At 40.4% G+C, this 23701-nt stretch overlaps 1 protein-coding gene across 1 annotated transcript in view; it reads left to right on the top strand.

Moving 5' to 3' along the window:
• Nucleotides 1-364: 364 nt before the first annotated feature.
• The window catches only part of LOC109904397 (calcitonin gene-related peptide type 1 receptor), a 57754-nt gene continuing 34417 nt past the window's right edge, over nt 365-23701 (top strand). The window contains exons 1-7 of the mRNA XM_031788901.1: nt 365-476; nt 7910-8069; nt 10546-10653; nt 11916-12019; nt 13075-13294; nt 20397-20507; nt 21799-21911. Of these exons, the coding sequence (XP_031644761.1) occupies nt 432-476; nt 7910-8069; nt 10546-10653; nt 11916-12019; nt 13075-13294; nt 20397-20507; nt 21799-21911 (861 nt within the window). The 5' untranslated portion in view covers nt 365-431. The remainder of the gene's footprint in view (nt 477-7909; nt 8070-10545; nt 10654-11915; nt 12020-13074; nt 13295-20396; nt 20508-21798; nt 21912-23701) is intronic.

Raw genomic sequence — 23701 nt, 5'->3', positions numbered from 1 at the left:
TGAAAGATCATTAACTTTTTTTTGTCAGTCACATACATGAATGCAAACACACATGCGCGCAGACACACACACACACACACACACACACACACACACACACACACACACACACACACACACACACACACACACACACACACACACACACACACACACACACACACACACACACACACACACACACCCTCATACTCACACCACAACCCGGGACAGAAAAACTTGAATATCCCCAGAACAGTCAATATGGGAAACACTGTTGCAGTATATTAGTATTCAAGAGTAAAGAATGTTGTGCTGTTCTCAACCCTCAAGGCTGCCTAATCGTGATTCAAGACAACAACCTGGTTCTGTTTGTTAATCCAATTTTCCGCTAGAATGTTTTTCTTCCCTTCTCTTCTCTGTCTCCACAGACTTGGCTGGGACCAGACAGTATGGGGTTAAAAAGCTCCTACTGGCTTTTGATATCTTTCATGGTGGTGAGTACATCTTCAGCTTCTCATTAACAAAAATAAGGACACATCTACTCATTCAAGGGTTTTTCTTTATTTTTACTATTTTCTACATTGTAGAATAATAGTGAAGACATTCTTGGCATTCTCTCAACCAGCTTCACCTGGAATGCTTTTCCAACAGTCTTAAAGGAGTTCCCACATATGCTGAGAACTTGTTGGCCGCTTTTCCTTCACTCTGCGGTCCAACTCATACAAACCATCTCAATTGGGTTGAGGTTGGGTGATTGTGGAGGCCAGGTCATCTGATGCAGCACTTCATCACTCTCCTTCCTGGAGGTGTGTTTTGGGTCATTGTCCTGTTGAAAAAAAAATGACAGTCCCACTAAGCGCAAACCACATGGGATGGCGTATCGCTGCAGAATGCTGTGATAGCCATGCTGGTTAAGTGTGCCTTGAATTCTAAATAAATCACTGACAGTGTCACCAGCAAAGCACCCCCACACCATCACACCTCCTCCTCCATGCTTCACGGTGGGAACCACACATGCAAAGATCATCTGTTCCCCTACTTGTGTCTCATAAAGACACGGCGGTTGGAACCAAAAATCTTCAATTTGGACTCATCAGACCAAAGGACAGATTTCCACCGGTCTAATGTCCATTGCTCGTGTTTCTTGGCCCAAGCAAGTATCTTCTTCTTATTGGTGTCCTTTAGTAGTGGTTTCTTTGCAGCAATTTGACCATGAAGGCCTGATTCACACAGTCTCCTCTGAACAGTTGATGTTGAGATGTGGCACACCTGTTAATTGAAATACATTCCAGGTGACTACCTCATGAAGCTAAGTGTGCAAAGTTGTCATCAAGAGTGCAAAGTTGCACACCAAGAGTGTGCAAAGTTGTCATCAAGGCAAAGGGTGGCTACTTTGAGGAATCTAAAAATGTAAATATATTTTGATTTGTTTTACACTTTTTTGGTTACTACATGATTCCATATGTGTATTTCATAGGTTTGACATATTCACTATTATTCTACAATGTAGAAAATAGTAAACATAAATTAAAACTCTGGAATGAGTAGGTGTGTCCAAACCTTTGACTGGTACTGTAAATACTTGTTGTTAGATTACTTTTTGCTGTGTTTATTACTGTAATGCAATTTATATATTACTGTAATTTTTTGTTCTGTAAATGTGTTTTAACTTGATAAAATACCATGCATTGTCTCAAAGTACTAGATAAACTGCAATACGTTTTTGCTGTGCTGGTTTTCAACGCATAGAGAAAATCAGAGAGATGAATTTGATGTAGTTCACTAATCCGTTAATCACTAATTGGTTCAGTTTGGCAACTAGAGGCATGGATGACCTAAAAGCCAGAAGATCTTTCAGCCATGACGCTCTGCAGATACTTTCTATGAATGGCAGAGGTTGGTTGGCTGGTGTGTATCTGTGTCTCTGTCTGTCTCTCTCTGTCTGTCTCTCTCTGTCTGTCTGTCTCTCTGTCTGTCTCTCTCTGTGTGTGTGTGTGTGTGTGTGTGTGTGTGTGTGTGTGTGTGTGTGTGTGTGTGTGTGTGTGTGTGTGTGTGTGTGTGTGTGTGTGTGTGAGTGAGTGAGTGAGTGAGTGAGTGAGTGAGTGAGTGAGTGAGTGAGTGAGTGAGTGAGTGAGTGAGTGAGTGAGTGAGTGAGTGAGTGAGTGAGTGAGTGAGTGAGAGAGTGAGTGAGTGAGCGAGTATGCTTGCTGGATGCATCCCCACTTGTTTGCCAACCCTCATCATACTTTACTTAAAACCAATGGTCAGCTGGCATGGAAAACCAGTTATAAAAACCTTATAGCACAAATGCCACTGTCTTTGCCTTTTGTTACTTTATGATCATGAAACTCAAGGCAGCAGATATCAGCCTAATTTATTATTAATGGGATGCAAAGGGTATTATGTATAATGGTAATTTGTTAGAACATTTGTGTAATTACAGTTTGTAATACCATGTCTTGTTTTGAGGTGTTTTTACTTATGCACGACTATACTAAGGGAGGGGGGACGAGCTCACTTTCCCTGCCTGTCTCATTACACTACGATCAAAGCCAGCTACAAACAATAATCAACTCGGGGGAAATCAGATTTTTTCAATCTTGATGTTATATTTATAATTATTAAAAAATATATGCAACAAATTTTCCACTAACTGGTTTCTGTGCAAATGCACCACACACATCCAATAAGCAATGAATAACTGCATAACGATTACCGACTTCGAGCGCTTATCCTCATGTTTTTTTCCAACACCACAATCAAGTAGAGAATGTTCATTCTCGACAAGCTGAAAATACATCCCTTCCTACTCAGTATCGAAGGCTTGGTTTGGCAATCTCTGAATGTCATTAAACTCTTTGATGTTTTGTAACAGATTTTTGGGGCATTTTGTCTCTTTCCATTAATCAAAAGGTTGTGGCGCAGTTTGGATGCTGGAATTATATTAGAGTGGAGTGGATTAATGTGCGCAGGTAGCCTACAGGTAGCCTACAAGTAGCCTACAGGTAGCCTACAGGTAGCCTACAGGTAGCCTACAGGTAGCCTATTTTATTTAGTGTCAAATCGCCGTGCTTCTACATCTGCATTGCTTGCTGTTTGGGGTTTTAGACAGGGTTTCTGTATAGCACTTTGTGACATCGGCTGATGTAAAAAGGGCTTTATAAATACATTTGATTGATTGATTGATTGATTGTCAACCAATCCCTCACGGGATTAATTGACACATAAACAAATATTACAATAAGTCACTGTGATAATTCAGTGATAATGCTTATGGTGTTCTGTGCAGTGCGCACCTCATAAAGAGTGAACAAGAAATCACTACATAATAGTAAATAAGGTTATCAACAATAATTATATCCTTAGAGCAGTAAAAATCATACATACAGATAAATAAATCCAAGCACAATGACACACTGTCCTCTCCCCTGCCTATCAGCTACTCTTCTATCTTGTGGATTTATATTGAAAATCTGTGCAGATGTGAATGATTTAATCTGTGGTATGATTGCTAGTTAGCCGATTGCAGATCTGGACAAACGATCCACCTACCACTATTGTCACTATGAATGGTGGATAGAGGGCAGGATAGACCTTTAGACAGGTAGACTATATTGACCTGTGGAACAGTAAGCGTGCAGAAAAGCGTAGTGCATAATGGAAGTACCAAAACACCTTAATAGGGGACGCGCATGCAAGCAGATGAGGAGATTTGTCAATATGGAAGACATTAGATAGTAAAACTGACAAAATGGCCAATGTAAATCAAGGAAAAAACACAAGTAGTTTCACAATCCCTCCCTATTTTGGACCAGCTAGCTAACCAACAACTGTAACAATGTATTTGAGAAACAACAGTGCATATTGGGTAACTTTATTGATGTTTTCAATTAAGATTTGGAGAGGAAATATGGTTTAGATGTTGTCAATAATATTTTGATTGTAAGCCAACCTCATCTGTCCTGCCCCAAAGTTGCGCACGCTTTTGTTTTGTTTGTAAACAGCCCAGGTAAAGCATGTAGAGATAAAGTAGCTAAAGCATGTAGAGGTAAAGGAGGTAAAGCATGTAGAGGTAAAGGAGGTAAAGCATGTAGAGGTAAAGTAGGTAAAGCATGTAGAGGTAAAGTAGCTAAAGCATGTAGAGGTAAAGGAGGTAAAGCATGTAGAGGTAAAGGAGGTAAAGCATGTAGAGGTAAAGTATGTAAAGCATGTAGAGGTAAAGTAGCTAAAGCATGTAGAGGTAAAGTAGGTAAAGCATGTAGAGGTAAAGGAGGTAAAGCATGTAGAGGTAAAGGAGGTAAAGCATGTAGAGGTAAAGGAGGTAAAGCATGTAGAGGTAAAGTAGGTAAAGCATGTAGAGGTAAAGTAGGTAAAGCATGTAGAGGTAAAGGAGGTAAAGCATGTAGAGGTAAAGGAGGTAAAGCATGTAGAGGTAAAGGAGGTAAAGCATGTAGAGGTAAAGTATGTAAAGCATGTAGAGGTAAAGTAGGTAAAGCATGTAGAGGTAAAGTAGGTAAAGCATGTAGAGGTAAAGTAGGTAAAGCATGTAGAGGTAAAGTAGGTAAAGCATGTAGAGGTAAAGGAGGTAAAGCATGTAGAGGTAAAGGAGGTAAAGCATGTAGAGGTAAAGGAGGTAAAGCATGTAGAGGTAAAGTAGGTAAAGCATGTAGAGGTAAAGCAGGTAAAGCATGTAGAGGTAAAGTAGCTAGAGCATGTAGAGGTAAAGTAGGTAAAGCATGTAGAGGTAAAGCAGGTAAAGCATGTAAGCATGTATATGTAAAGTAGCTAAAGCATGTAGAGGTAAAGTAGGTAAATCATGTAGAGGTAAAGTAGGTAAAGCATGTAGAGGTAAAGTAGATAAAGCATGTAGAGGTAAAGTAGGTAAAGCATGTAGAGGTAAAGTAGGTAAAGCATGTAAGCATGTATAAGTAAAGTAGGTAAAGCATGTAGAGGTAAAGTAGGTAAAGAATGTAGAGGTAAAGTAGGTAAATCATGTAGAGGTAAAGTAGGTAAAGCATGTAGAGGTAAAGTAGCTAAAGCATGTAGAGGTAAAGTAGGTAAAGCATGTGGAGGTAAAGTAGGTAAATCATGTAGAGGTAAAGTAGGTAAGCATGTAGAGGTAAAGTAGCTAAAGCATGTAGAGGTAAAGTAGGTAAATCATGTAGAGGTAAAGTAGGTAAAGCATGTAAGCATGTATATGTAAAGTAGGTAAAGCATGTAGAGGTAAAGTAGGTAAATCATGTAGAGGTAAAGTAGGAAAAGCATGTAGAGGTAAAGTAGGTAAAGCATGTAGAGGTAAAGTAGGTAAAGCATGTAGAGCTTGCCCAGGTAAAGCATGTAGAGGTAAAGTAGGTAAAGCATGTAGAGCTTGCCCAGGTAAAGCATGTAGAGGTAAAGTAGGTAAAGCATGTAGAGCTTGCCCAGGTAAAGCATGTAGAGGTAAAGTAGGTAAAGCATGTAGAGCTTGCCCAGGTAAAGCATGTAGAGGTAAAGTAGGTAAAGCATGTAGAGGTAAAGTAGGTAAAGCATGTAGAGCTTGCCCAGGTAAAGCATGTAGAGGTAAAGTAGGTAAAGCATGTAGAGGTAAAGTAGGTAAAGCATGTAGAGCTTGCCCAGGTAAAGCATGTAGAGGTAAAGTAGGTAAAGCATGTAGAGGTAAAGTAGGTAAAGCATGTAGAGCTTGCCCAGGTAAAGCATGTAGAGGTAAAGTAGGTAAAGCATGTAGAGCTTGCCCAGGTAAAGCATGTAGAGGTAAAGTAGGTAAAGCATGTAGAGCTTGCCCAGGTAAAGCATGTAGAAATGAGTTTTCTTTGTCACCAAAATGGATTCTAGACGTTTTATTTAACATGTTTGTCGGGACACTTACTTGTATTGTTGAACTGCTTTATCGCTACACCAACAGGTTTTTGGCTCATAATAATACCTTTGTACTAATAATAATACCTTTATACTGATAATAATACCTTTGTACTGATGATAATACCTTTGTACAGAATATAATACCTTTGTACTGATGATAATACCTTTTTACTGATAATAATACCTTTGTACTGATAATAATACCTTTGTACTGATAATAATACCTTTGTACTGATAATAATACCTTTGTACTGATAATAATACATTTGTACTGATAATAATATATTTGTACTGATAATAATACCTTTGTCCATTTGGTCTTCTATTCATCAGTGTCGATGTGAAATGAAATGTTCACCTGATGATAAGTTGGCTGCTGAGAAGTGTTTATACCATGTAATTAAATTACATTTGTCTGCCTGGCTGAGTGTAAAAGGTAAATCGAATTCATGCTGATCTCTTTAATCTGGCTGATGTTCATGCACTTGTCTTTGCGTCCAGTGAAGCTTTACTCTAAGCTTCTGAAGTAACTATTATTTCAGCAAGATGCATGGAGGAAAGGATAGAGGAAGGACATTTGTGTACAGGTGAGGTTTACTCACTGTCTGGACCTTTAAAGCTGACATTGGTGGTGGCCTGGTGGTCGTATGTATGACGTCATTTACTTCAACGTTTGGAGTGACATCATATGTACGGCTGCTAAACTGCTACATGGGACGTCGTCAATATTCTGAAAACTCTCTCAGACGAAGAAAAAAACATCTCCCCTTCCTTTTATGTTTGTGTCTGTAGCTCAGTATGCTTTGAATTGTCAGGTAACTGATGTACTATTCCCTGGAGAAGGAAAAGAACTCTCCAAAAGTTCAACGGGAAGAGATGAAAGTAATTAAAAAAGAGAGAAAGGAGGGAGGAGGTTAGGGCGGGTGGGAGGTGTTTGCGAGCAAATCTCTCCAAGCTATTGTGTTAATATTTATGTATAATTAATTAAAGTGTGGAAGCGGAAAGAGAACAAGAGAATAAGAGAGAGAGCGAGAGAGAGAAATGACAAGCCCCAACGCTTGAGTGGCTTAATTCTCTGTAGAAATATTAGGAGAGATGAGTCACACTCACGACGACACATTGGACACAGATGCTATTTGAATCTTGATTTCCTTCTCGTCTTTGTACAGTGAAGTGTTATCTACATCAGCGTTGGAGACGAGACGAGCTCCCATGGTTTATTTTCCAAACCACACAATAGGAGAACAGACAGGATCAGAGAGACGCTCTTGTCCTCTACATATAAAAAATCTATCCCTTTTTCTTAATTATTTTGTGAGTTCTCAAATGCATTTTACTGTGTGGAGGAATACATGAATGAGTCAACCACGGTTTGACAAAACTATCGATAGAGAATTTGTAGGTTCTTGTATGCTAGTCATCTGTAACCATGTCAACGCACGTTTCAAGTACAGCATTGGGACACTCACAGAATGATACTCTATTCTTCTATTGCTATAAGCATGAATTTTAAAAAAACTACATTTTTCCTTTATTTAACTAGGCAAGTCAGTTAAGAACACATTCTTATTTTCAATGACGGCCTAGGAACAGTGGGTTAACTACCTTGTTCAGGGGCAGAACAACAGATTTTTACCTTGTCAGCACAGGGATTTAATCTTGCAACCTTTCAGTTACTAGTCCAACGCGTTAACCAGTAGGCTACCTGCCTCTAACCACTAGGCTACCTGCCTCTAACCACTAGGCTACCTGCCTCTAACCACTAGGCTACCTGCTGCCCCAAGTTCATGTGGGACTATACTGTCAATAAATCGCTCTCACAATTCCAATACTATACCATAGAAAGAGAACAACTCATTATAGGACTCATTCTAGATCATTACACATTGACTGCTGAAGAACAAGCATGCCAATATTGTTACAACACAATACAAATTGATTCAGCGCAGGGCAATTAGTTTCAGGGCAGCACAGACTAGGTGCAACATACACATACATCACTATCCAGTCACTTAGATGTTAAATAGCTCTATTGTGGTAAGATGAAGTTGTTGCTGTGTCTTTGCAGAGCGGAACTGTTGCCGGGGAGTCCAGCTCTGAGCCTGCTGGCCCAGACACATCTCTCAGGCCTGTCCTGGCCATAATAGAGGACGAGAGGCAGACCATGACCGAGGGTCAATACAAATGTCTTGAGCTGTTCAGCCGAGACCAGCAGCACAACATCACAGGTGAAGCACAAATCACTCATTTAAAAGTACAAAAATGGATGTACCAATCCCAGATTGCCCCTTTAATCTAATCACACTACTTACTGGGAGTTAATCTGATTAATGGAGCTCTTTGAGAAAGCACTAGTGTTGATGCTATGACTTTTGTTGCGTGAGTAAATCTTAGTGGATGGATGTGTAATCAGTGCTCCCTTGATGCTATAGGTAATAGAAATGCTGGTACTATCTTTTGGTATTTGTTTCATTAGACCATTGCTGACATAGTCCCAAAATGTTTTGCTTGTCACCAATCAAGTTTTCAAGATAGTATATAACTTTCAAAATACAGAAATAATCTTGTATGATACATTTTGCATTATATAATATAAAACACAGCATCATATGATGTAAAATGCGCCATATGGAGATAAAATCTGTATTTTGCAAGTTACATATCTTGAAAACTTGTTTGCTGACAAGATGGGAATGTGTCAACAATGGACTAATGAAAAAATACCAAAAGATAGTTTTGGGGTGGAGTGTTATATGCCTATAAAATACTTTAATGCTGTGATATATGCCTATAAAATACTTTAATGCTGTGATATATGCTTATAAAATACTTAAATGCAGTGATAAATGCCTATAAAATAATTAAATGCTGTGATATAGGCCTATAAATGACTTAAATGCAGTGATAAAGGCCTATAAAACTACCATACTAAATGGTTGGAGCATCTCTGCTTTTATGGAAAGTGCTAAAGGCACCGAGCATCTGCTAAATGTCTCAAATGGACAGTACCAGTCAAAAGTTTGGACACGCCTACTCATTCAAGGGTTTTTCTTTATTTCTAAAAATGTTCACATTGTAGAATAATAATAAAGACATCAAAACTATGAAATAACACATATGGAATCATGTAGTAACCAAAAAAGTGTTAAATCAAAATATATTTTAGATTTTTCAAAGTAGCCACCCTTTGCATTGATGACAGCTTGCACACTCTTGGTATTATCTCAACCAGCTTCATGATGTAGTCACCTGGAATGTATTTCAATTAACAGGTGTGCCTTGTTAAAAGTTGATTTGTGGAATTCTTTCCTTCTTAATGCATTTGAGCCAATCAGTTGTGTTGTGGCAAGGTAGGGGTGGTATACAGAAAATAGCCCTATTTGGTAAAAGACCAAGTCCATATTATGGCAAGAACAGCTCAAATAAGCGAAGAGAAACGACAGTTCATCATTACTTTAAGACATGAAGGTCAGTCAATATGGAGAATGTCAAGAACTTTGAAAGTTTCTTCAAGTGCAGTCAAAACAACTATCAAGCGATATGATGAAACTTGCTCTCATGAGGACTGCCACAGCAAAGGAAGACCCAGAGCTACCTCTGCTGCAGAGGATAAGTTCATTAGAGTTAACAGCTTCAGAAATTGCAGGCCAAATAAATGCTTCACAGAGTTCAAGTAACAGACACATCTCAACATCAACTGTTCAGAGGAGACTGTGTGAATCAGGCCTTCGTGGTCAAATTGCTGCAAAGAAACAATTACTAAAGGACACTAATAAGAAGAAGAGACTTGCTTGGGCCAAGAAACACGAGCAATGGACATTAGACTGGTGGAAATCTGTCCTTTGGTCTGATGAGTCCAAATTGAAGATTTTTGGTTCCAACCGCCGTGTCTTTGTGAGACACAGAGTAGTTGAACAGATGATCTCTGCATGTGCGGTTCCCACAGTGAATCATGGAGGAGGAGGTGTGATGGTGTGGGGGTGCTTTGCTGGTGACACTGTCAGGGATTTATTTAGAATTCAAGGCACACTTAACCAGCATGGCTATCACAGCATTCTGCAGCGATATGTCATCCCATGTGGTTTGCGCTTAGTGGGACTGTCATTTGTTTTTCAACAGGACAATGACCCAAAACATATCTCCAGGCTGTGTAAGGGCTATTTGACCAAGAAGGAGAGTGATGGAATGCTGCATCAAATGACCTGGCCTCCACAACCACCCGACCTCATCCCAATTGAGATGGTTTGGGATGAGTTGGACTGCAGAGTGAAGGAAAAGCAGTCAACAAGTTCTCAGCATATGTGGGAACTCCTTCAAGACTGTTGGAAAAGCATTCCAGGTGAAGCTGGTTGATAGAATGCCAAGAGTGTGTAAAGCTGTCATTAAGGCAAAGGGTGGCTACTTTGAAGAATATAAAATATAAAATGTATTTTGATTTGTTTAACACTTTTTTGGTTACTACATGATTCCATATGTGTTATTTCATAGTTTTGATGTCTTCACTGTTATTCTACAATGTAGAAAATATTAAAAATGAAGAAAAACCCTTGAATGAGTAGGTGTGTCCAAACTTTTGACTGGTACTGTAAATAATAGGGTTAGACATGAATCGTTAACACATGGTTCAGCAATATGGAGGTAGCCTGAAGTGTTACTAATGAACAGTTAGCTGAAGATATTAAAAAGTAATTCTCCCTGACGCAGGTGTGTTCTGTAGTCGTATGTGGGATGGCTTGTTATGTTGGGACGAGACTCCGGTGGGGACCTACGCCACACAGAACTGCCCAGACTACCCCGGCCTGGACACCACTGGTAAGACCGCACACTGATAAATAATCCAATTTCTGCAGAGGGAATTGGCCAGGCCACAGGTAGATTATAGAGATCATTTTGACCAATAGTCTCTATAGGAATGACAATGTAGCATCTTACACTCAAGTTCTGATCTAGGATCAGTTTTGCTTGAATAAGATTATATGGACAGGGGGGAACTGGTCCTAGATCTGTATCAAACATCAATCTAGGATCAGGTCCTCCCTGTCCATGTACTCTTATGAAATGTGATCTAAAAGGCAAAACTTATCCTAGATCAGCACTCCTACTCTGAGATGCTTTTTGAATACAGGTACTTTACTGACCAATCTGACCAGTGACACAATGACTGCAATGAGAGTTGGACTAACGAGTGTAGACTATATAGATTGTTAATCACTAGTGATGCAACAGTTTATCTAATTATTTCACTCTTCTTTTGTTCGGTTGAAGCAAGCTGTCTTGTATAGCTCAGCTGGGTTTTATGTACCGAACCGTTGATTAGCTGCTGGGCGAGGACAGGCTGCTGGGTTAGCGTGCTTACAGACAGGGAACATCGTGATCTCAGTCATTATACATGATACAACTCACGCTTTAGTGATTAGAGCAGGGAAGAGTTTCCCCAAGTCTGGTATATTAAAGTGTTATGTGATGCCCATAACTTATATCTTAAGTGTTTTTCTAGCTTTGGTGGTGAATTAGTTGAATGACAAGGAGCTGGCTCTCAGTGTTATGGAATCCAGTGATGCTCAATTGAGTAATGAGGACAAACAGAATAACACTTAAAGGGGCAATCTGCTGTACAAATAACAACGTTTATATGACAGCAAAATGAGAGAGAAAAAACTACCGACAGGGCACAAACTGGTTGAATCAACGTTGTTTCCACGTCACGTTAAAAAAATAACTGATAGGATTTTTTAAAAATCATCAATGTAAAGGCATTTCATATTTTTTTCATCCAGCTTCTAACCTAATGACATAGTTAAATGTTTTGTTATTTTCACGTTGAATTCACGTTAGTTGACAACTCAACCAAATTCAAAACTAGTTGTTGAACTGACATCTGTGCCCAGTGGGTAACTATTGCCTCTACAGTTTATATTACAGTCCAGTCAGTGTAGCTATAGCAGCGGCTTCATATGACAATGATGGATTCAGGGATGGATTGATGATAGATTCAGCACCTGCCAAATCACCATTACTCATCGCTGAAATTATATCGCTAACAATTACCATGAATTGTTTCTTTTTTTTTGCAGGAAAAGTGTCAAAATATTGTGATGAATCTGGTAATTGGGTCCAAAGTCCCTTCATTAATAAGACCTGGTCCAAATGTCTGACGTTCTCCAAGGAAAAGTTAAAGGTAATTGGAGATTGATTCGTTCTCAGTTGATTAATGGACAAAACAGTACAGGTTTGTCTGGGACAGGCAATGCATCCAAAATGGCACCATATTCCCTATAAAGTTCACGACTTTGGACCAGAACCCTATGGGCCCTGGTCTAAAGTATTGCATTTTTTAGTGAATAGGGTGCCATTAGGAGCGCACCCTGGCTGTGCAGACAGGACCCCAACAGCTCTAGTCAGACTATTCTTAATCCTTATTCTGTTTCTGTTGTCGGTCTGTTGTGTTTCCTGGTTATTATTCCATTGATATGTTTAAAAGCATAACTAGAGCCAGGAGGTTTTCCTACTCTGGGCTCTTGATCAGGAACAACTCTGGGCCCGCCTACCCATTCTGTATGTTGTCTGAAGTGTTTTCTACATGTTTTTCAACCGTTATTTACTTCTATTAGTTATTGATCTGTCTTTATATAATAACTGTTACTGTTACCGGTTGACAAGTAGAAATCCTCACGCTGTATTCCATCTATCTGTGTCTTGGTAATCACTGTTCCCTGTTGACAAGTAGAAATCCTCACGCTGTATTCCATCTATCTGTGTCTTGGTAATCACTGTTCCCTGTTGACAAGTAGAAATCCTCACGCTGTATTCCATCTATCTGTGTCTTGGTAATCACTGTTCCCTGTTGACAAGTAGAAATCCTCACGCTGTATTCCATCTATCTGTGTCTTGGTAATCACTGTTCCCTGTTGACAAGTAGAAATCCTCACGCTGTATTCCATCTATCTGTGTCTTGGTAATCACTGTTCCCTGTTGACAAGTAGAAATCCTCACGCTGTATTCCATCTATCTGTGTCTTGGTAATCACTGTTCCCTGTTGACAAGTAGAAATCCTCACGCTGTATTCCATCTATCTGTGTCTTGGTAATCACTGTTCCCTGTTGACAAGTAGAAATCCTCACGCTGTATTCCATCTATCTGTGTCTTGGTAATCACTGTTCCCTGTTGACAAGTAGAAATCCTCATGCTGTATTGTTTTTGATTTCTGTCCCGTTACATGTGGTTCTTCCCCAGAAGGTGACTCCCCATGGTCTGCTAGAGCCAGGGTCTGTGGAGCCCACTGTGGAGACTCCAGACAGCCAGAAGGTGACTCCTCATGGTCTGCTAGAGCCCACTGTGGAGACTCCAGTCAGCCCCAGGGTCAGTCAGGAGGAGGAGGAGAGGAAGAAGATCATCGACGGTCAATACAAATGCTTTGAGAAGATGAACAGAGATCAGCCGTATAACAAATCAGGTAGTGATGATGTGCGCTACTCTAATTCTGCTTTCACATAGGATTTATGGGATTTTGCCTGTAAAAAAATGGGCATTTTCGCCTGCATATGCTTTTCATACCTCCAGTGCACATTCCTTTTATACCTCCAGTGCACATGCCTTTTAAACCTCCAGTGCACATTCCTTTTATATCTCCAGTGCACATTCCTTTTATACCTCCAGTGCACATTCCTTTTATATCTCCAGTGCACATTCCTTTTATATCTCCAGTGCACATTCCTTTTATATCTCCAGTGCACATTCCTTTTATACCTCCAGTGCACATTCCTTTTATATCTCCAGTGCACATTCCTTTCATACCTCCAGTGCACATTCCTTTTATATATCCAGTGCACATTCCTTTTATACCTCCAGTGCACCTTCCTTTTATATCTCCAGTGCACATTCCTTTCATACCTCCAGTGCACTTTCATACCTCCAGTGCACTTGTTTCATGGCAACATGTGGAAACGTTATCATATAAAAAAAAGTGATATTTTGAAACAGAGCCCAAGTCTATACTTTTTTCATCCATGTTTCATTTCTTCCCGACACTCACTCTGCCTTGTTAGGCAGCAGGCGGTAGGGTTTTACATTGAGAGTATCTTCATCACAATACACATAGAAAATAATATAAATAAATAGATATTTTCAAAAGCACTTGAGTCTCATGTTCATATTTGACATCCTCTGTGCGCTTTTGCTATTGAGCAAAAATAATGACCTACACTTGATTTAGGCTACATTATTGCATGCTAAATATTACTCATAAGTGCTAGATGACCAAGTGAAAGATGAGCTATACTACCTCCACTTATTTTTCCCAGTCAGAGAATTAACCAAATATACAGACAGAGATTCAGTGAAACAAAATCACATTGATTGATTAAGACGAGTCGCAGGCTTTTTGGTTGTGAATAGACCTCAGCTACTAAACTATTGCGAGTGAAGAGCAAAATAATCTCCTTGTTAAACTACATAACATGCTGGCAACATGTTCTGATCCATCCTAATAAATGAGCCAACTAGACAATATCATCATTAGCAGCACTCACTTCAACGTGGCTAACATTTCCACAGCCTAATTGTATTAGGGCACAAGGCGAGACCCATATGCAGACACAGGAGTCAGATGGTTGAGCTCCGATATTTATTATAACACAAGGGGTAGGCAAAAGGCAGGTCGGGTACAGGCGAGAGTTCAATAACCAGGTCAGAGTCCAAACAGTACAGGGTGTTAGACAGTCTCGAGGTCAGGACAGGAAGAATGGTCAGGCAGGCGGGTTCGGTGTCAGGACAGGCAAGGTTCAAAACCAGGAGGACTAGGAAAAACAGAGACCGGGGAAAAAAGGAGCTAGGAGACAACCGCTAGTTGACTTGGCAAACAAGATGAACTGACACAGAGAGACAGAAAACACAGGGATAAATACACCGGGGATAGTGAGTGACACCTGGAGGGGGTGGAGACAAGCACAAGGACAGGTGAACCAGATCAGGGCGTGACAAATTGTAGCCTAACCAAAATCCAAACTGAGATTCAGTGAAAAGAAAAATCGGACATTGATTGATTATTCAAGACCCCAGGCTTGTCTCAAAGCTTTCAATTTCATTGGCATATTTTTATAATTCAGTGATTTTTTATTCCCACAGTAATTCGTTACGGATGCGTCCAGTTGTGGTTAAGAAAATCGTGCATGTGGTGGGCTATATGAAGAGATGGGTGAAGTGACATGGTTCGCAAAGTTTAGAACTGCCAGGAGGATAGTAGTAACGGGTGCTGCTTAGCAACCACCACAAGCTTAAGAGCGTAGTGCAGGCCTGGGCGGCCACATTAGAATGTATTTTTGCCATCGCGGGCCAGAATCATATTACAAGATTATACATCATGTGTATGACTGTGTTGATAGATACAGTGAGGGAAAAAAGTATTTGATCCCCTGCTGATTTTGTACGTTTGCCCACTGACAAAGGCGTGATCAGTCTATAATTTTAATGGTAGGTTTATTTGAAGAGTGAGAGACAGAATAACAACAACAAAATCCAGAAAAACGCATGTCAAAGACATTTATTTGCATTTTAATGAGGGAAATAAGTATTTGACCCCTCTGAAAAACATGACTTAGTACTTGGTGGCAAAACCCTTGTTGGCAATCACAGAGGTCAGACGTTTCTTGTAGTTGGCCACCAGGTTTGCACACGTCTCAGGAGGGATTTTGTCCCACTCCTCTTTGCAGATCTTCTCCAAGTCATTAAGGTTTTGAGGCTGACGTTTGGCAACTCCAAGCTTCAGCTCCCTCCACAGATTTTCTATGGGATTAAGGTCTGGAGACTGGCTAGGCCACACCAGGACCTAAATGTGCTTCTTCTTGAGCCACTCCTTTGTTGCCTTGACTGTGTGTTTTGGGTCATTGTCATGCTGGAATACCCATCCACGACCCCTTTTCAATGCCCTGGCTGAGGGAAGGAGGTTCTCACCCAAGATTTGATGGTACATGGCCCTGTTCATCATCCCTTTGATGCGGTGAAGTTGTCCTGTCCCCTGAAAAACATCTGAAACACCTGAAAAACACCCCCAAAGCATAATGTTTCCACCTCCATGTTTGACGGTGGGGATGCTGTTCATGGGGTCATAGGCAGCATTCCTCCTCCAAACACGGCGAGTTGAGTTGATGCCAAAGAGCTCCATTTTGGTCTCATCTGACCACAACACCTTCACCCAGTTGTCCTCTGAATCATTCAGATGTTCATTGGCAAACTTCAGACGGGCATGTTTATGCGCTTTCATGAGCAGGGGGACCTTGCGGGCGCTGCAGGATTTCAGTCCTTCACGGCGTAGTGTGCTACCAATTGTTTTCTTGGTGACTATGGTCCCAGCTGCCTTGAGATCATTGACAAGATCCTCCTGTGTAGTTCTGGGCTGATTCCTCACCATTCTCATGATCATTGCAACTCCACGAGGTGAGATCTTGCATGGAGGCCCAGGCCGAGGGAGATTGACAGTTCTTTTGTTTCTTCCATTTGCGAATAATCGCACCAACTGTTGTCACCTTATCACCAAGCTGCTTGGCGATGGTCTTGTAGCCCATTCCAGTCTTGCGTAGGTCTACAATCTTGGAGAGCTCTTTGGTCTTGGCCATGGTGGAGAGTTTGGAATCTGATTGATTGATTGCTTCTGTGGACAGGTGTCTTTTATACAGGGAACAAGGTGAGATTAGGAGCACTCCCTTTAAGAGTGAGCTCCTAATCTTAGCTCGTTACCTGTATAAAAGACACCTGGGAGCCAGAAATCTTTCGGATTGAGAGGGGGTCAAATACTTCCCTCATTAAAATGCAAATCAATTTATACCATTTTTGAAATGCGTTTTTCTGGATTTATTTGTTGTTATTCTGTCTCTCACTGTTCAAATAAACCTACCATTAAAATTATAGACGGATCATTTTTTTGTCAGTGGGCAAATGTACAAAATCAGTAGGGGATCAAATACTTTTTTTCCTCACTGTATGTCTACTGTAAATCATGTCCAGATATGCAAATTATTTGACTTTTTTAACATGCACAGAAAACCACATCCATGCTCTCCTTTTGGTAGGTATTTTCATTATTAAACATGCAATGAACTACATGGAGGGAAAAGTACACTGTGCATTCAGCACCACGGACAGAACTCTTGTTAACGCGTATGCACAAAAACACAAGAAAGAGAGAGAGCTCAACATTACAGTTAAACTACTCAATCAGTGTGGGGAGTGAAGTCTCTGATGGGCATTGACTAGAGCAGTGAAGTCAGGTATAGTTTCTGACGTCGCTATGAGCAGGATTGCTGAGATGTGAGAGTCAGTAAGAGATGATCTGTATCTTGACTTGTTATACTGTATTTCATCACTGAAAATGTCTGTTCACATGCATAGGTTGACCCAAACAGTACAAACATCTTCTGAGCATGACTCCTAATCTTTGGAAAGTTTTGTTCATCGAGAGATGCATAGAACCTCGTCAGTGACATTGTTTTGAAAAATTCTCCAATCACTGCATCAGATCGATAAGCTCAATTTGCAGGTCAGTGGGAATGTTATCCACATTGAAAGTGAAAGGAGAGGAAACCAACAGCATGTCATTTTCCAATGTCGTGGAAATATTCAGTCAATAATATTTCTCAAATACCGGAGCCTGTGAGTTCAAATAGACCTTTATTACAACATAATAAAAGCTGAGCTGGTTCATGAAAACTACTGCCTTTTCTACCTTGGCACACACTTCTTATACATTTTTCCTCCTTACATCACAGACATAGTAACTCAATTTATGTTAATGATTCATCCCCTCTGGCATTTAGCCACCGTTATCTTTTTGCCTAATTTTTAGTTTGGTTTCATGTTAGGGCATGGAAACATTAGAGCCATAGCAATAGTTCAAAAATAAACAGACATGTCATCCTGCTAACTCCTCTGAAATGAACACACATGTTCTGGAAAATTCCCAATAGGTGTAACCATAGCAACAGTAAATATTAGGCCATATCACTGGCATATAAATAAACAGTCATATCCACTCCCCAGACAGGTGCATGTCTAATGGTGTCTAATGACCCAGAGCACATATAGAGTGCACTATTCTTGCTGGCTCCTCTGAAATGAGCACATGTGTTCTGGAAAATACCCAATACCAACACTTTGAAATCCTCAAAATGACGAGAAAACTCCACATATTTTCCTTTCATTGCAAAAACTCAGCAATCTCTGACTTTTAAGCACCTTCCTCAAACTCAGCCATCTCACGTTTGTGTGGTAGGGGAGATCTGCATGACCCGACGCTGTCTCTTCCAACAGTGAGACAAACTGCCTGTGGTTTAAAGATTTTGCTCTTATGAAGTGTACCACTTTACTGACTGTATCCACAACATGGCTCATTTTCAGGACACATTTACAGAGCACCTCCGGATGAATAATGCAATGCAGGAAAATAATTTTCTGATCTGGTTTAGCTCAGCTACTTGATCTTGTATCCTTTTGAAAAGCCCAACGTTTTTTCCTGGGCACCCATCAGTGGTCACACTGGATAACTTTCAAAAGTCAGTCCCAGCTTTGACATACACTTATTAACCTCCCCCAATAAATATTTCCCTGTGGTTGTGCTCTTCATTGACTGCACTGAAGCAAGCTCCTCCGTAATTTCAAAGTCTTGGATTATGTCTTGTACCGTGTCATGTGCATCACTGCTCTCATCCAGGGCCAAGGAGAAATAGGTGAAATCCTTTACCTTGTCTTTCAACTGTTGTTTCATATTCTCTGCGATGTTCTCAACATGATGTGTCACTGTTCGTCTTGACAGGGAAACATTTTCAAACAGCTCTTTCTTGTCGGGGCAAAGTATTGCTGCAGAGTCAATTAAACATTCTTTAATGAATTCGCACTCAGCGAATGGCTTGCTATGTTTAGCAATTTTGTGGGACAGTACATAGCTAGCTCTAGCATAGCTAGCTCGACATAGCTAGCTCTATTGCTTACTGAATGCAGTTTTGTGAAAAGTCCTTGCTACTTTTGCAACTGAGAAAGCAACTCTTTCGATACACTTGCACTCTGCTCAGAAGACATATTCCTCTATTTCTCTAACGTAAACTCACGTAAACTCGTACATCGCCTTGGTCTGTACAATTGCCCTTATTTTAGCGCCCCAAAAACGTAATACTTCCAGATCAACTGTAATGTCAATACCATTGTAAAGCACAATTTCTCCCCTTTCCAACAAAATCAATTACATGACCTAAACACTGCCCCGTTTCTGCATAATTCAAGCAGGCAATGAGCCCCGTCGGGTCTTTTTAAAAATTGCAGGTGGGGAAGTGAAACTAATGCATGATAGTGAGAAGGACAGATGTTGTGTGGGAAAATAGCTTTTTTCACTCGATCTGTCCAACTTATCACCTCTAAAATGTAAATAAAACACTATAAAGAGTTTATATAATGTGTCATTACATACCTATTTGAAGGTTTGTGTTGAATTTGAATCAAGTTTTTAGAGCGGTGCTAAAGTGATCTTAGAAGTAAACAGCAGCTTTGAGAATGATGATCGCATGCAATGATGATGTAAAAAATGACTAGGTATCCCCCCTTACCTTACACTGTCCATTTCTTGTTTTTAAACGATGAGAGAAGTGCTACACCTGGTGGAGAGAGATTGTAAGACAGAAATTGTAGCTTTTTGCGTGCTGTACGTTACGACATGACAGGTCAAGATGTAACGGAGGGTCAGTTTTTTCAACTTTTCTCCAATGCTATAGAGCCATTACCATGTCGATCAACGCTGGAATAGAAACCTAGTTCACACCCCCGATTTTGAAGTCAACACAGTCGCTACAGTCCCATTAGTTTTCTTTGTAGCCTCGTTTGAATGTCGCGGTTACGCACATTTGTACAAAACGGGGTGAGTTTACGTTACATGCTTCGTCTGGAAGTGTCGGGACAAGTTGTAGTTTTTCAAGACAGTGATGGTCTCTTTGCACACTAAGCACACAGCTTTCTCTGATACCGCAATAAATAAATATTTCCATGTCCAGTCTTGCTGAAACACCCTACATTTATTGTCTAATTTCCTTTCCTTTGAAATCTTTGCAAACATTTTTTTGCGCAATTTCTAGATAGCTGCAACTGTAACTGGGCCGGTCTTTGCCCGGGCCTGGCGTAGTGCTTGCCAATGCCACCACAGCATTACGGCTTTGTAACCGGCAATATCTTTTATAAAGAAAAGTCTGCAAAAAGTTGACTGGATGCTGAAGTTGGCAGAAAAACGTATTGGTTTAATAGGTGTATAATAATACAAACTCAGAGTGTGTGATTATTCCAGAATATCATTATACTAGAATATAATACATTTCATAGCCACTTCAAGGTTACAGCACACAATCAGAAGAACCCACAAAGACACGTACGGTCACAAATCACAGAGCCAAACAATGCAGAGTTACGATTAACATGCTATTCCAGTAGACAGATGAGAGACGAGTGTGGCCAAATGGTTACGTAGTGTTTTCACAGTGAGTCTTCATTCGTGTGCTGTGTCTGGTTGTGTGTTTCTGGCGGTGCAGGGCTGTACTGTAACCGGACCTGGGATGGTTGGCTGTGCTGGGATGATACACCTGCTGGGACAGTCACCTGGCAGAACTGCCCCAACTATTTCCCTGACTTCGACTCCACAGGTAAGGCCTGGCTATAAGAGGCGTTTGTTTTTGTGTCCTGTTTGTCTCTATGTGTGTGCATTTGATTTCCATGCTATTTTTTACTATGTAAATTCTGCATTTCTTTACTTTCTGTAAACTACAAGCAATAATAAATAAAGTCAAAGTTCTGGACGGTCAGATGCTCCAATGCTGACTTGTTAACTCCTTGTGGAACTTGGCTTGAATTTAAAATATGGATAGTATTTAAGGCCTAGTGCTTTATATACATTTTCACACTATGAGGTTGGTATAATATTGTGAAATTGTGAAAATTATGATAAAAGCCTTTTAGTTGTTTGAAAAGATGGGATGGAGTTTTGGCCTGCCTGGTGACATCACAAGGGGGTAAATTAGTTATTAGGCCAGTAAGAAAGAGAGTTCCAAACCTCTCTGCCAACAGCTGGTTTTCAGTTTCCACCTCCCCACTCAGACCACTCCCAGACAGTCCTAGCAACATTCTTGCTTGAGAAATTAAATAAAAAATAAGCTATTTTTGCCCATTTTAATTAAAAACAATAACAGTGAAGGTACTTAATTGTTACCCATAAATTATTTGATATCACATTATCAACGGCTGCAATTGGACCTTTAATTCATTATTCATGGTTTCAAGAGGTTGCAAAGCTTATGGACATGTTGCACAGTTTAAGTGTTTATGTTTAAAGGTCCTTTGGGCACACAAAACGGTCCAACTGGCCTCTTTCTCAATTTTCAAACAGATATTGGGTGTGCATTTGGTGGTTCATCAATGTATCATCCTGGTCATGGGCGCCGCGACCGACGTAGCTAGTTCGTTTGGGCACACAAGGTCCTTTGGACACACAAAACGGTCCAACTGGCCTCTTTCTCAATTTTCAAACAGATATGGGGTGTGCATTTGGTGGTTCATCAATGTATCATCCTGGTCATGGGCGCCGCGACTGACGTAGCTAGTTCGTTAGCTAACTCCTTCAGTATGTGTTGACATCATTTCACAGGATTTGTTTTTGGACAGAAGCTGTAGAGATCTGTAAGAAATTGCACTTCTGTAGCCAAATATCTCATTCATCATTTTATTTGTATTTATTTTTGCATTCAATTACCTGGTATGATGGTGCATTGATCAGTTATAAAGTTTAAAGCCGTTATTTTTGCGTTTTTTTTGTCCAAAGTCGACCTTTAAGTGTCATAGACTACCATAGACTACCATAGACTACTTTCAAGGTGAGGAACCATTTAACATTAAGTTGTAAATTAGTGTGTCATTAGTCCTACTTTATTGTTTCATCAGAAAAAGCTACAAAGATCTGTAGTGAATCAGGACAGTGGTTCCGCCACCCAGACACCAATAGGACGTGGTCCAACTACACCCTGTGTAACTTCCACACTACAGGCAAGCTGAAGGTAAGGGTTGTCACAGAGTGATCCATCAATCCCATTTATACATGCTATTTTGAGCATACACTTGATCCCATTTTACAATCACAATAAGGGGACATTTTCTCAAGGGGATAATACAGGTATATTCAATGCAGAGGAGACAAAGGTGGGAAAAATGTGTTAAATTAAGCTAAATATGATAAATATGGTACAGTAAATGTACCAAAGCTTACACTTGATGACATTTTACAATCATAACATATGGAAGAGGTCATATAGAGAACAACTGGTCAAATTTAGCTGTCAAAGGTTTCTATTTCTGACCAGTGAGTAGTAGTAAAACTCCTGACCCTAGCAATGGGAAACAGGCAGGGCTGGTTTCTTAAATCAATCAAATGTATAATTTATTTATAAAGCCCTTTATCAGCAGATGTCACAAAGTGCTATACAGAAGCGGGGCATCCTGAGGACACAAAGAATGCTATGACTATTTGTCTACGTCACTGGTCACTAGCCTTTTATAAGTTAGGATCTCTTTCTGAGTTAAAGTGCAAGCCAAGATCTATCGCTCAGTTTGTTTTTAAACATGACTAGAAAAACATAAGCCTTTGAAACATTAATCGATTAAAAACAGTTCTGTAGCAATGAGGTTTGTGCAATACGCTTTAGGCCCAATACATTATCACTGCATATTAGCTATGCTTGAATTGCCCTGCCAATGTTCTTGTCAGACAATTTTTTAAATTATATTTTTAAAATGTAGGTATATGATCACGCTGATAATAGATCATTTGTTGTATTACTTGTGAGCCACAGCTGAGTGGGCATAATAATATTTTTTTTTTTACTGGACTGATGGCCTGATCTGATGATCAGCCTGAGTGGAGGGAGGGAACAGTGGTGAGGCTAGCTCTCACCCGACTCACCGTCTCTCCGCTCTCCCTCCTCCCTTTGCTGAGAAAAGGGGACACATTCTTCCACATTCTGATGGTGGAACTAAAGTCGCACTGCATAATCTCTTCCTCATGCACCAATTCCTGTTGTTACTCCTATGATTTGTGAATTATAAGTGAATTATAAGTGAATTATAAAAAAACACAAGCAGCTAATAATAACAATGCAAGCTTACCGGAACACTTTGCTGTACTCAGTGGTGTAGTGTACTCAGTGGTGTAGTGTACTCAGTGGTGTAGTGTACTCAGTGGTGTAGTGTACCCAGTGGTGTAGTGTACTCAGTGGTGTAGTGTACCCAGTGGTGTAGTGTACTCAGTGGTGTAGTGTACCCAGTGGTGTAGTGTACTCAGTGGTGTAGTGTACCCAGTGGTGTAGTGTACTCAGGGGTGTAGTGTACTCAGTGGTGTAGTGTACTCAGTGGTGTAGTGTACCCAGTGGTGTAGTGTACCCAGTGGTGTAGTGTACTCAGTGGTGTAGTGTACTCAGTGGTGTAGTGTACTCAGTGGTGTAGTGTACCCAGTGGTGTAGTGTACTCAGTGGTGTAGTGTACCCAATGGTGTAGTGTACTCAGTGGTGTAGTGTACTCAGTGGTGTAGTGTACCCAGTGGTTTAGTGTACTCAGTGGTGTAGTGTACTCAGTGGTGTAGTGTACCCAGTGGTGTAGTGTACTCAGTGGTGTAGTGTACCCAGTGGTGTAGTGTACTCAGGGGTGTAGTGTACTCAGTGGTGTAGTGTACCCAGTTTTTTAGTGTACTCAGTGGTGTAGTGTACTCAGTGGTGTAGTGTACTCAGGGGTGTAGTGTACTCAGTGGTGTGGCCCACCCAGAGATGGCCCACCCAGAGAAAGAAACTCGCCCTGT

This window comes from Oncorhynchus kisutch, linkage group LG14 (assembly GCF_002021735.2).
Source record: "Oncorhynchus kisutch isolate 150728-3 linkage group LG14, Okis_V2, whole genome shotgun sequence".
NCBI classification, from domain to species: domain Eukaryota; kingdom Metazoa; phylum Chordata; class Actinopteri; order Salmoniformes; family Salmonidae; genus Oncorhynchus; species Oncorhynchus kisutch.
This window is presented reverse-complemented; position numbering and strand designations above follow the sequence as displayed.